At 48.1% G+C, this 11,224-nt stretch overlaps 1 protein-coding gene across 1 annotated transcript in view; it reads left to right on the plus strand.

Moving 5' to 3' along the window:
- EMWEY_00027540 (DNA polymerase epsilon catalytic subunit, putative) overlaps nucleotides 1-9,841 on the plus strand; it is a gene marked incomplete at both ends in the record, with an annotated part of 19,470 nt that extends 9,629 nt beyond the window's left edge. The window contains 17 exons of the mRNA XM_013478179.1: nucleotides 570-938; nucleotides 1,100-1,171; nucleotides 1,647-2,643; nucleotides 2,797-2,871; nucleotides 3,409-3,747; nucleotides 3,931-4,003; nucleotides 4,553-5,486; nucleotides 5,673-6,159; nucleotides 6,314-6,571; nucleotides 6,775-6,915; nucleotides 7,119-7,818; nucleotides 7,937-7,985; nucleotides 8,345-8,486; nucleotides 8,666-8,865; nucleotides 9,114-9,204; nucleotides 9,528-9,603; nucleotides 9,711-9,841. Of these exons, the coding sequence (XP_013333633.1) occupies nucleotides 570-938; nucleotides 1,100-1,171; nucleotides 1,647-2,643; nucleotides 2,797-2,871; nucleotides 3,409-3,747; nucleotides 3,931-4,003; nucleotides 4,553-5,486; nucleotides 5,673-6,159; nucleotides 6,314-6,571; nucleotides 6,775-6,915; nucleotides 7,119-7,818; nucleotides 7,937-7,985; nucleotides 8,345-8,486; nucleotides 8,666-8,865; nucleotides 9,114-9,204; nucleotides 9,528-9,603; nucleotides 9,711-9,841 (5,134 nt within the window). The remainder of the gene's footprint in view (nucleotides 1-569; nucleotides 939-1,099; nucleotides 1,172-1,646; nucleotides 2,644-2,796; nucleotides 2,872-3,408; nucleotides 3,748-3,930; nucleotides 4,004-4,552; nucleotides 5,487-5,672; nucleotides 6,160-6,313; nucleotides 6,572-6,774; nucleotides 6,916-7,118; nucleotides 7,819-7,936; nucleotides 7,986-8,344; nucleotides 8,487-8,665; nucleotides 8,866-9,113; nucleotides 9,205-9,527; nucleotides 9,604-9,710) is intronic.
- Between the last annotated feature and the right edge of the window lie 1,383 nt (nucleotides 9,842-11,224).

An 11,224-nucleotide genomic window follows, 5' to 3' on the forward strand; every position in this document is an offset into this window, starting at 1 on the left:
CGGGGGGGGGGGGGGGGGGGTATCTGTATGTTGTATTTTTTGTTGAATGGCTCCGTGCTACTTCCGTTCCTTGTTTGTCCTTTGTGTGTCGTTATCTCTTCACATACCACTCTTACTGTGTCTCTTTTACTCTGCCTCTTTCCGTTGCGTTCTGTTGCTTCCTGTTTGTCTCTTGTTTTCTGGTTGTGTCTCTCGCTGCTCGTGTGTTTGTAGCTTTGCTCCTGTCTCTCAGCATTTAGCGCTTTACCTGCTGTTATTTTTTAACCTTCTAGTTCCTTGCAGATAGCGTTATTTGCAACTATTGAGTACAAAGTTGCTAAATTCATCCGTAGCAGTTGAGACGGTTGCATCCCTCTGTCTTTGAAATAAGAATTAGGGTATTTAGTCCAACGACTGATTTAAAATGATGAAACAAAGCAGAGCTTATGGGATTAATCAGCAAGCGCATTAGGGAGAGTAGTTATATTTGTGTGGTTAAAACCTAGGCGTTATGATGAAGAGTAGCAGCCGTGTGAGTAAAGACAGGCATTTGGTGAAGAAAAACAGCATATGTGTGGTGTGTATTTTAGGGACTTGGTTGATGGTATTGGGATTACTTTGGAGCTGGACACTGATGGCATTTGGTGTCTTCTCCCAGATATCTTTCCCCTCAGCTACACATTCACACTCAAACCAACGGAGGAAGCAACGCAAGCACAAGCAAGCAACGACAACAGCAAGAGCAACGGTTTCAAGACGTTACGTTTTGAATACCCTACATGGGTGTTGAATAAGGCGGTGTTCGACCGATTCAAGAACCCTCAATTTTTGAGCTTTGATATCCATCTAAAAGAGTTTAAAAATGAGACCAAAAATGAAATCTTCTTTGAACTCGACGGTCCTTGGGAAGGAATGTTCCTTCCAGCCAGCGAGAAGTCCGACGCACTCCTCAAGAAGAGGTAACCATGTTTGTCACTTTTACATCTGCCAAAAGACGAATGATAAATAATAATGATACTAATACTTGTAGTTACCATCATCTTTAAGTGGTGTTCCATAGCCATGTTTCTAGTTTGTAAGATTATTGAGTCGATTTTGATTATGGCTGTGCTGGTTCGAGTGCTCGTGCCTATTATGCTTATTTGGTCGACAATATTGACTCGCGAAAGGAATCTACTGAGAGCAACAAAGTGTATGATGTTGATAAAGACGCATTTGGCCTATAAATATAAGTCTGTAAACCTGTAGGCGTATCTCTAAATGTGGGGCATTCACTGCACATATTCACGTCGAATACCCGTCTGCTTGTGTTGAAATTGGCCAACATATATTTCCCCTCGCTGTGCACAGACTGAAGTATATATAATAGGTAGGACATTATCTGCTTGCGTATATTTGCCGTTTTTCTTGAACTTCCTTGAAGATCAATTTTTTAGAGGAGTGCTGCTCAAGATGTTACAACGCGGAGTGATTGATAAGGGAGTTTTAGCCGTTAACATACGATGGAGAGACATGTAAATATTTGCAACATCGTGTGTTTGTCTATGGACTGATGAGTTCTCACAATATGGAAATATTAATGGGTAGGCTTGTGAACGACCGCGTCCAGTCGCTGATGGCAAACCCGCTGTTTCTAGGAGTTAGATTGCACGTTTCTTTCTGTGCAGGTATGTAGTTTATGGGTCTGGAGGAACGATCAGCGAGTTGAAAGGATTTGAATTGAAGAGGCGAGGAGAGCTAGAGGTGATTAGGCGTCTACAGTCGGAAATATTCCCGATGTTTATGCATGGAAGCTCCAAAGAGGCAGCATTTGCTGCTGCGGCTGCAGTGGGAGAGCGGTATTTGCTGCTGTTGCAGCAACGCGGGGCTGCACTGCGGTCCAGGGAGCAGCTTCAGCAGCTACTGGTTTCCCGAAAGGTTCTGGCTAAGAGCGTTGCTGCTCAGTCTTTGAGCAAGTCTTTGAGCATTACAACGGCAGAAAGGCTGGCTGAGCTGCTTCAAAACAAAAGCTACTTAACCGACGCTCCCGTGTCTGTACACTTCCTCGTCTCTGCTCTGCCCCCCAAGACGCCTCTAGCAGCTCGTGCTTTACCGGTGCAGCTCCTGCAAGCGCAGCAGCAGCAGCAGCAGCAATACTTGCAAACCTGGTTGGGGCTGACGCCTGCTGCTGCTGCTGCTGCTGCCAAGCACCTCAGTCTGCTGATAGACTGGGAATACTATCTAGAGAAGATTGAGACGCAGCTGCTTAAACTACTCGTTATCCCAGCAATCAGACAAAACCTCAAAAACCCTCTTCCAAAACTCCAACTTCCCTCCTGGCTGCTCAGTCACCAGTCCATACACCTGAAACAGCAACACAAAATCGACCACTTCTTCAAACCTGTCGATTGTGGAGAGACATACACTCACAAACAGCAGCAACAAAAACTGCCCGCGGGCGGACAGTCTCGTGATGTGGACAGGGGGGCAACGGAAGCTTCTGCTGCAGCAACAACTGTAGAAGCCCAGCAGCAGCAACAGCCGAAGCAGCAGGAGCAGAAAATGCAGCACCAGCAACAGAAACTCCAACAGCGGCAGCAGCGCCAACAAGAAATTGCGCTGTTTAAAAATGATATTCAGGGGTGGATTGCAGCGCAAAGAATCAAATGGCAGAAACTCCGAGAGGTCAAAACCTGAACGCCAAGCAGCCTAAACCCGAAAACCTTGTCGTAATTGTTTTGCGAACAGATGAAGCCAGGTGGATTTCTTTCATGTTTGCAGGTTGCAAGTTTGCTGCTAAGGGTTGAAGGTTTAGGGTGTGTGGTTTGCGGTTTGCAGGAGCTGCGCGTGTTGCAGCGCCGTCGTGCTGGGGGCAATTTGAGTTATTCTATGGGTTTGAGTAGCGACGCTACGGTAAAGGAGCTATTAAGTTCATTTTCAAGGGTGGCAAATATGAGCAAAGCAGAATTGGGGGTTTTGCTTGGAGAGCGTTGGGAGGTGCTCGACTTCCACCGACAATGCAAAGAGGTGCTGTTCTTTGTTGTGTTTGAATTCATTGGTTGCGATCGTTTGCTTGTTTGTTATATCTGCTGCTTTCTTCGTTTTCTCGTTGGTTACGGTGTTGCTTGGTTTGGTTGTTGTGTCGTATGCTTTTTTTTGTTCGAGCCTGATTCGCCTTTGCGTCGTTTTTGTTGCGTTGTTCTGCTGTTTTTGTGTTCTGTTTGTCCATCTTCGGTTTTTTGTTTGTGTGTTTGGCTGTGTGTCTGCTCGCTTGTTTATCTCTCGGTTTTCCATTTTGTTTGATTTTTAAAGTTGCATCATCCAGCATATCTCGTTGTTTTATTCTGTCGACCCTCGTTTGCTGTTCGCCCTTTCTTGTTCATTTGAGCTGTAGGGCTGAAATTCACATTTTAGGGCTTAAGGTGCATGGTTTAGTGTCTGGGTGTGCAGGACGAGGGTTTGTTTTGCCTACGGCTGACGACCCCTTCTTCCCGTCGTTTTTTCTCAGTCCCTGTGCAGATATTCCGTCACCTGTATGTCAACAGCACAACCCAACTCAGCAATACCACAATCAGCAGCAACAGCAACGGCAACGGCAGCGGCAGTGGCAGCAGCAGCACCATTAACGGCATTCGAGTCAAGCCTTTGACAGGTCGTTACTTGTTGCCTCGGGGTCTGAAGCAGCTGCACTTGGCCGAACTTTCTCTCCTGGAGAAGGTCTACAGAACAAACAAAAGCTCCATTTATGCTTCCTTCCACCAACGCGCCGCAGGCATCTTCGAAGGCAACGTAAACCAGAAACTATAGCCTTACGGGGAAACCCAGACAAACGCAGAGCTTTAATGCGCAAGTAGCAAAACCGTCGTTCTACGGGCATGGCAGTTCGTGAATTTTAAACTCTAACCTTTGAGCGTAAATGCAGCACATTTGGACTATGGCGTAGGGTTTAGGATCTTGTGTTTGTCGTTTCAGCTGCCTCTGGACTTTGCGTTTTTGTCGCGTATGGGTAATATGATGGAAGCGCACACCACAGATATCCGGAGCTGTAAATCCTGAACCCCCTGAACCCTTAACCCTAAAAGCTTGCTTTAGATTCCCTAAGCCCTGAACCCTCAACTGCGACGTACATGCGGTGGGAAGGTCAAGGTATTTGTTGGCACTGTAGACGGTTTGTTTTTACTTGATTTGTTCCGGGAACATGTTTGTTCGCCCTTTTATCTGGATGTTTTGGTCGTTTGCCTGCCTGTTTGGTTTGTCTGTTTGGTTTTTCTGCTTGCCGTTATGTTTGTGTGTATTGTCTTTATTGGTTTGTTGGCCTTTAGTTGAATACGTTTTGCAATGCTTGTCTTGTTCGTTGTGTTAAAATTCGTGTAGGGTTTGCTTTTTGCCTTTGTACTTCGCCTTGTTATATTGTGATGAATGCTTGTATGTGTTTGTTTTTGTTGTTAATTTTTTTGTACTATGTTGAAGTGATTCGTTGGTCTATGGACGGGGGAATAATGATCTTCATAACAGTGTTGATTAGTTGATGCGTATTTACGTTGATGACGATGATGGTTTAAGGTGTATGTGCATTTGCGTTTGTTATATTCAGTGATCGGCCCCCCAGGAAATTTTTTGTCCGTGGGTTTCTCTCGCGTTTCTCCTCCTGGTGTAGCCACCACTCCTCTAGGCTCTTCTACCCTGTCAGTCTATGGAAGCAGCTTTAAACCCCTTTTTGTTCATGTCATCCACAGCAACAGCAGAGACAAACAAGGCGGCCCGAGCTCATTGCGTACACCTGACCGCCTTTTCTGTGCTGTCTATGAACCCCACACGCACGATCCCGGTTCCCCCAATCCTCTCGATCCCACCCAAACATGCACCAACACATCGGCTGCTTTCTTCATCGGCGGAAGTATGCACAAAGAAATCAATCCTTCCCTATTGCAGCAGCAGCTGCTGCAAAGAGCGCTAGAGCAGCAGCAAAAGGACCAGCAAGATGAGGAGGAGGAGGAAGAGGAGGAGGAGATGGAGGGGTGTCGTTCCACCCGTACAGCTGACCCCATTTCAGGTATATGCGCGGCTGATAGCGCGGATGATATCTTTGCTTCTGTCGACACCGAAAAAATCAGTAATTTCAAGGCAGCGCACTCGCTGCATAGGCCTCTGTGCCGCTTCTTCTGTAGCAGCAGCAGCACCAGCGGCAGCACTGCAGCAGCTGCTGCTGCAGCAGCTCGCGCGCAACAGAAGGACATATCACAAACTCTGAGAGCGTTGGAGGAATACTTATATGCGAAGCAACAGCAGCAGCATGCATCTCCAGCAGCGGCAGCAGGGGAGATTTCCTCGCACAGCAGCCGCAGCCACAGCAATAGCACCAGCAAGTACATCATTTTGCTGCTCTCTACGTTACCTTATAAGGAACTGGGTCATTGGGCAAGAAGCGCTTCCCTAACGAATCCTTATAATTCTTCATTCACGATTCCTATTATCTCTCTCGAGCCCCAGACCAAACTCCGCACTTTAAGCAAAACTCATTTCGCTGAGTTCGTGCTTACAAGCCCTAAACCTTAAGCGCGAATACTACTGCAACCCCAGTTAAACGCTCAGCCCCTACGAACCCTTAACCCCTGTCTTGGCTCTCTGTGGACTCCTTGCGTCTACCCGATAAGACTCCACTTCGTCTGTTTCTGTTGTTGCTGCTGCTGTTGCTACTGCTGCTATTTATGCAGGGTGGCATTTCGGGAGTCTCAAGGTTTGCTGCTGCAGCAGCAGGAATTGTTTGAAGCATCTCTTTGGCTGTCACGCACGATGTCCTTTCCTTTGGGAATGGCAATTAAGGGGTTGGGTTCGGCAGACCCAACTACTGCTGGTGCTGCTGATGCTGCACAGCCCAGCGGCCCAGAAACAGAAGCAGGAGTTCCACCTCCTCTAGGAGGTTTTAGGGGGCCTCGCGAGACGATGAAGATTCTGTACGACAGTTTCTTCGCCCAGACCCTGAGACAGCACAAAGGCATCTTGTGGAGCAGCAACTGTGGCACCAGCAACAGCAGCAGCAGCCATGTGGACTTCGTGCTGCGGCAGAAGGAGACAGACATCGGCGGTGCATGTGTATCAGCTTCAGCATACGGCGACTTTGACTTGAAGGAAAGACAGAACCCCAAAACGAACCCAGGAATATACCGTTACATCTGCTACGAACTGGCCCTAGGAGACTCAGTAAATCCTAAATGCCAGACCCTAATCAAACCCTAATTCAATCCTGCATAGGAATTATCACAGTGGATTTGCAGACGCTGCAGGGGTTCGGGTTTGCAGGCAAACGGAACGCAGGTGAAGGGTTTAGGGGTTTGGGCGTAGTGTGTGCGTTCAGCTGATTTTCAACAGCGTCCGTTTGGCAGACAAAGTCGATCCTGAGTACTTGAGTGCTTCTGATTGGCTTCGGTCTGAGGGAGATGCACTAGCTGCAGCAGCTGCTGCTGCTGCAGCATCTGGAAATGATCGTGCTGCTGACGACGATGAGGTAGAGGCAGCAGAAGCTACACCAACAGTAGCGCAGGGCCAGCCAGCAGCGGATTTGGCTCTTGAAGGTTTCCATTCGCCTACGCAGTTTTCACCGGCCGCCTTCAGAGTAAACCCTAAACCGTAGAACCGAAGCTCCAGGAATTGTTATCTTGTAGAATGCAGGGCTGGATAGGTGTTAAGTCGGCGAGGGTTTGGGGTCGAGGTCTTAGCGTTTGTTTTTTAGGATTTAGTGCTTAGGGTGAATGATTCGCTTTCTGTGTTTGGGTCCGGCCGTGTTTTTTTGTCTAGGTTTTAGGGTTTGCTTTGCAGCGTTTATTCGGGTGTCTATACACCTTGCAACAGAAGCGAGCAGCCGAGGGGAACCGTCTCTCTAGCTTTATCTTTTCTGCCTTTTACCCCTGGATCTGCGACCCGAGGACAATCTTATTCGATGTCGCCCTCAAACACAAAGTAACACACAAGCGCTACGCGCCTTAAACCCTACAACCCGCCTCTAGTGGTAGTCGTCGGCCCGCGCTGGTGCTGAGAGGTTAGGCCTTAGGGTTCTTTAGGGTCTACAGTTGGAGGTAGGAATCAAATGGTTAACGATTTGTGTGGTAAACGCTGCAGGGTTGAGGGTTCGGTGTCTAGTTGTTGTTTTGGGTTTCGCTTAGGTGCAACGGCATGCTGAGGTGTATTTGCTGTTGCTCCTCAAAGAGTTGTCTTCTTCATTTTCTTTCAAAGTTATTGCAGCGGACCTGCGCCGGATCATGGTGTCATCACAGCTCGTTGCTGCTCCAGCAGCGCAGCAGCAGCTGCAGCACGCGCTGCAGCAGCTGCAGGAGCAGCCGCTCTTTGAAGCGCTTGCCATGTACCCTTCCGACTCTTTTGTAGCTGTTTTGCAGCTCGACGAGAGAGACTGGATTGGGTACCGAGAGTTTGTACCCTTCGCCAACAGCAGCAGCAGCAGCAGCAGCACCAACAGCAGCTTGGTGGCTGAGGGGGTGTGTGATCATCTTCATGTTCTGCGCTGCTTCCCACCGCCGCTGCTTCACTTCATACAAACAGCAATTGACCGTGCGGTGCAGCTGCCCCTGCTGCAGCTACTGCACCGAATGAACGAACACGAAGACGACTTCTGCCAAAGCAGCAGCAACAGCGGCAGCAGCAGCAATCAGTGGACGCGGGACGAAGTGGCAGCGAAGCTGTCGGAGTTGGCCGTGGCTTTTTGGTTTGCTGCTGTCGATGAAGATGAAGAGCAGCTAACCTCAAATGAGAGTATCAGAGAGAGACAAAACAGAAACAAGCGAAAAAACAAATCGCTTCTACAGACATTCAAACGCTACCTCAACGATCCCATGCAACTTTTGCGAAGTACGCAACACGATGCACAAGGGCAAGGGATTATGGTCTATGGTGTAGGACTAAGGTTTCTGGTCTAGGGATTAGGGTTTATTGTCTACAGTTTAGGGGTTGTGATTTTGGCTCACAGAGTACGGCTCCGCCAGCGAGATTCGGCAGAGTAAAGAGCTCTCCTTCAAGTGAGGTTTTTGGGGTTATAGCGTTCTGTGTAGGTGTAGAGTTAGTTCGTTTGTGCCAGTCTCTCCTTCGTTTCTGTTGGATTGTCCCCCGCCTACTGTTTATTTACCTATTCGCTGGTTGGTTTTCTCTGCTACATGTAGGTAAATTGTGTGTTTCTGTATTTGTCGGCATGTGTATTTGTATATTCCTTCATTCTTTCTCTATTCAGTCTGTATTTCTTTGTTCAGGTGTTTGTTGTCTGTGCTTGACACTAGTGCTGTGAGTGTTGCGGCGAGCTAAGGGATGCGCATTTGAGTTATTTTTCCAGCGCTTGCTTAGGTGTAGCTGCAGCTCTGCTCTCGTTGAGTTGGATGCGCAGGTCTCTACAGCTTCCTGCCTGTTTCGGTTCCCGAATTTGGTCTTCTTCTTGGCGGCACTTGGCAGTTTCGTTTGTTTGTCGTTTGATGGAGGTCGACCAGAACATTGACTACCAGCAACAAAGCTGGGCAGAGGCGCTCGCGGTGAGGGTTTAGGGTTTAGGGCTTGTGTGATATGCAGTGAGGATTTCGGCTTCGAATGCCTTGGGTTCGCTGGTTGCTTGTGTTATTTCTTTTCTCTGTTCATTGTTTATTTATTGTCTGTTGCCTGTGGATATTAATGTCGTGTCTAATTGTTTGGGTTTCCGCTGGGTTTGGATCAGGAGAGGTCGCACAGTTTGTATACACTGGCTGGGGAATCGGATGGTTTATCGTTTAGTTGGGTATCTCCGCTTTCTTCTCTGTACATCGCCGATGTCTTTTGCCCTTCGTGCAACCTCGTTAAAGATCTTGAAGTGGTTTCTGCATTGGAAGATGTTCTTGCGGAGACAGTAGACGGGCAACAGGTCGTACTCAAAGTCTGGTGAGGGTCAAGTTTTGGGGGTTAGGGTTACTTACCCCTTAGAGGGCTTAGGGTTTAGGGGGTTAGCATTTTGGGGGTTTAAGGGATTAGCGGCTAGGGTCGAATCAATCAGGTCTAAGGGTTTGGCGTTAGGCATGGGAGGCTCTCGCGTCGCTGTAGAATTGCCAGGATTTAAACACCATTACGATGGAGTCTGGTTTTGGATGTATGGCATTTGGGGTTTATCGTTTGGAGTTTTGGCTCTGCAGCAAGTGCCCGTCCTGCGGCGCGGCGCTGGATGACGACTTGCTAGAAGGCCACCTCCTCCGTGCTCTTCAGGAAATGCACTATGCATTCTTAGTGATTCCGAAACCCTAAACCCTAAGCACTAAACAGAATTCATTTTCTCTTGCAATTGTACCCTAAAACTAATATGCAAACCCTCAACCCGAATTTTCGTCCAAGCTTTGAGCAATGATAAACCCTGGAGTTGGTTGAGATTCTTAACCTAAACTGTCAACTGCAAGCTCCAAACTCTAAACCCTAGAGCTCCTGTGGGGTTGGGATTGGTGTTGGCTGCAGGCCCAGGACTTCTATTGCGTTGGCTGTAACTCCGTCTGCGTTACACGTCTCCGAGAAAAGTGCAAGTGTGTCATGTTTTAGACTTCTAGGGTTACGATCAGATTCTAGGATTTAGGATTAGCGGATTAGGGTTTGACTCGAAGCTCGGTTTGATGTTGTGGTCTCTTCTTCGTGCAGGTGCGGCAAACCCTTCAGATCGCGTCTGGACCCGAAGATTTGGGAGTAAGAAAATTCTTCCCACGCATCTGGGGTTTAGGGTTTAGGTTTTGTGATGTGGGGCTTAGGGGGTTTGCTGTGTCTTGCGGAGTTTGGCGGCTTCAGGGAGTTTCTACAGACGACACAAGAGGTAGCTGTAGAAATGGGATTTGCAACCCTCCAGTCGTGCCTCGTGCAGATCCAGGAGGCCTGGTGTTAGGGTTTGGGGTGAGGGCCCCATTCCGTTTTTTTGAAAAATCCGACATTGTTTTTAGTTTGAATACTTCTAGATGAAACCTCCGCCTTTTCGGCTGTAGGTATATCAGACAGCTACTCTGCGAGTACACTAAACCTAGGGTATATTTTTAGAGTCCCCTTGAAACCTAGCCCATAAAGCGCATAGCAGCATCCAGACTACTAGGCTGGTTGTACAAATGCGGGTACTACCATATGGAACAAAATGTTTTGAGCTAGAAGTAGCAATAACTGCAGCCGTCATTGTGTGTATGCACTCCATTCAGCAGTGTACAATGGCACTGCAGGAAGCAAGTACTTTTATAGGACAATAACCATCAACGAACTGGTATGCGATCCATCATTTTATATTGCTAAGAATGTATAAACCAAGTTAGCAGAAGATGAGTCGAGATAAGGACATCGACAACCTGTTTGTTGCCGACAGAGGAACAGGATAAGTAAGAGGTTTTCTCCTCTACTATGGTGAGGGCTTAGATGATAGTGTCTAGAGGTGGGGTTGTAGGATTCAGAGTGTTTCCTTGCCGAATATCAACAAGCGCTTTGCTTGTAAAGGTGAAGAAAACGATGAACAAGGAGTTGTAAGCAATGCAAGGAGCGGCACGTTCTCTGCTTTTTGACCGTACATAATAGTATATTATTATTTTTGTCTAAATAAATAAAATGTCTCTATTGAAAGGCTATTGGCACTGCAACTCCATTTTGCCGCGGCTTTGGCGGCATCCCAAAGGAGCTCGCCGGTGGCCCCTGTTATAGTGAACAGCCGCTTGTCTAGCGATAATGGCACCTGCCTGCTTTGCTTGGGTCCTCTGGCTCATTAACCTACTGTGGACCCCCGCTTTTCTTTCTGCACATGACAGAGCTACCGTTAGCTCACCCCATTTCACATGGGTTCGCAACTTATCTGGCTGAAGATACTACACCACTCTTTTAGCGGTCAACGAAGCAGACCCTAACAAAACTTCACAGAGTACAGGCCCCTTCAAGAATTCTCCCTAGGAAGCTCTTGTCCATCCGACGTCGTAGATCTGATGACGAGCTGACCACTGCACATCTGCTCGCTAGTGACCCTAAACATACGCTCTTCTGAAGGTCGGCGCGCCTTCAGTTGTAAACCATTAACTGTTATCCTGACCAATGAAACTCTTAAAGGCTTTCATATCGAAGAGTGCCTCACATTGGCTCGTAGCCGCGTCTACCCTCCGAACTGCTGTAGTGCCCTCACTGCGCAACACTCTGCAACTATCAGACTCTGTGGTATTACCAGCCTCTCGCCACCATGGCACCTTTACATCCTCATCAATCGGGTGAGCTGGCTCTCCCCCCCCCCCCCCCCCCCCCCCCCCCC

The sequence above is a fragment of the Eimeria maxima genome, genomic scaffold (assembly GCF_000499605.1).
Source record: "Eimeria maxima Weybridge genomic scaffold, Emw_scaff306, whole genome shotgun sequence".
Lineage (NCBI taxonomy): Eukaryota > Apicomplexa > Conoidasida > Eucoccidiorida > Eimeriidae > Eimeria > Eimeria maxima.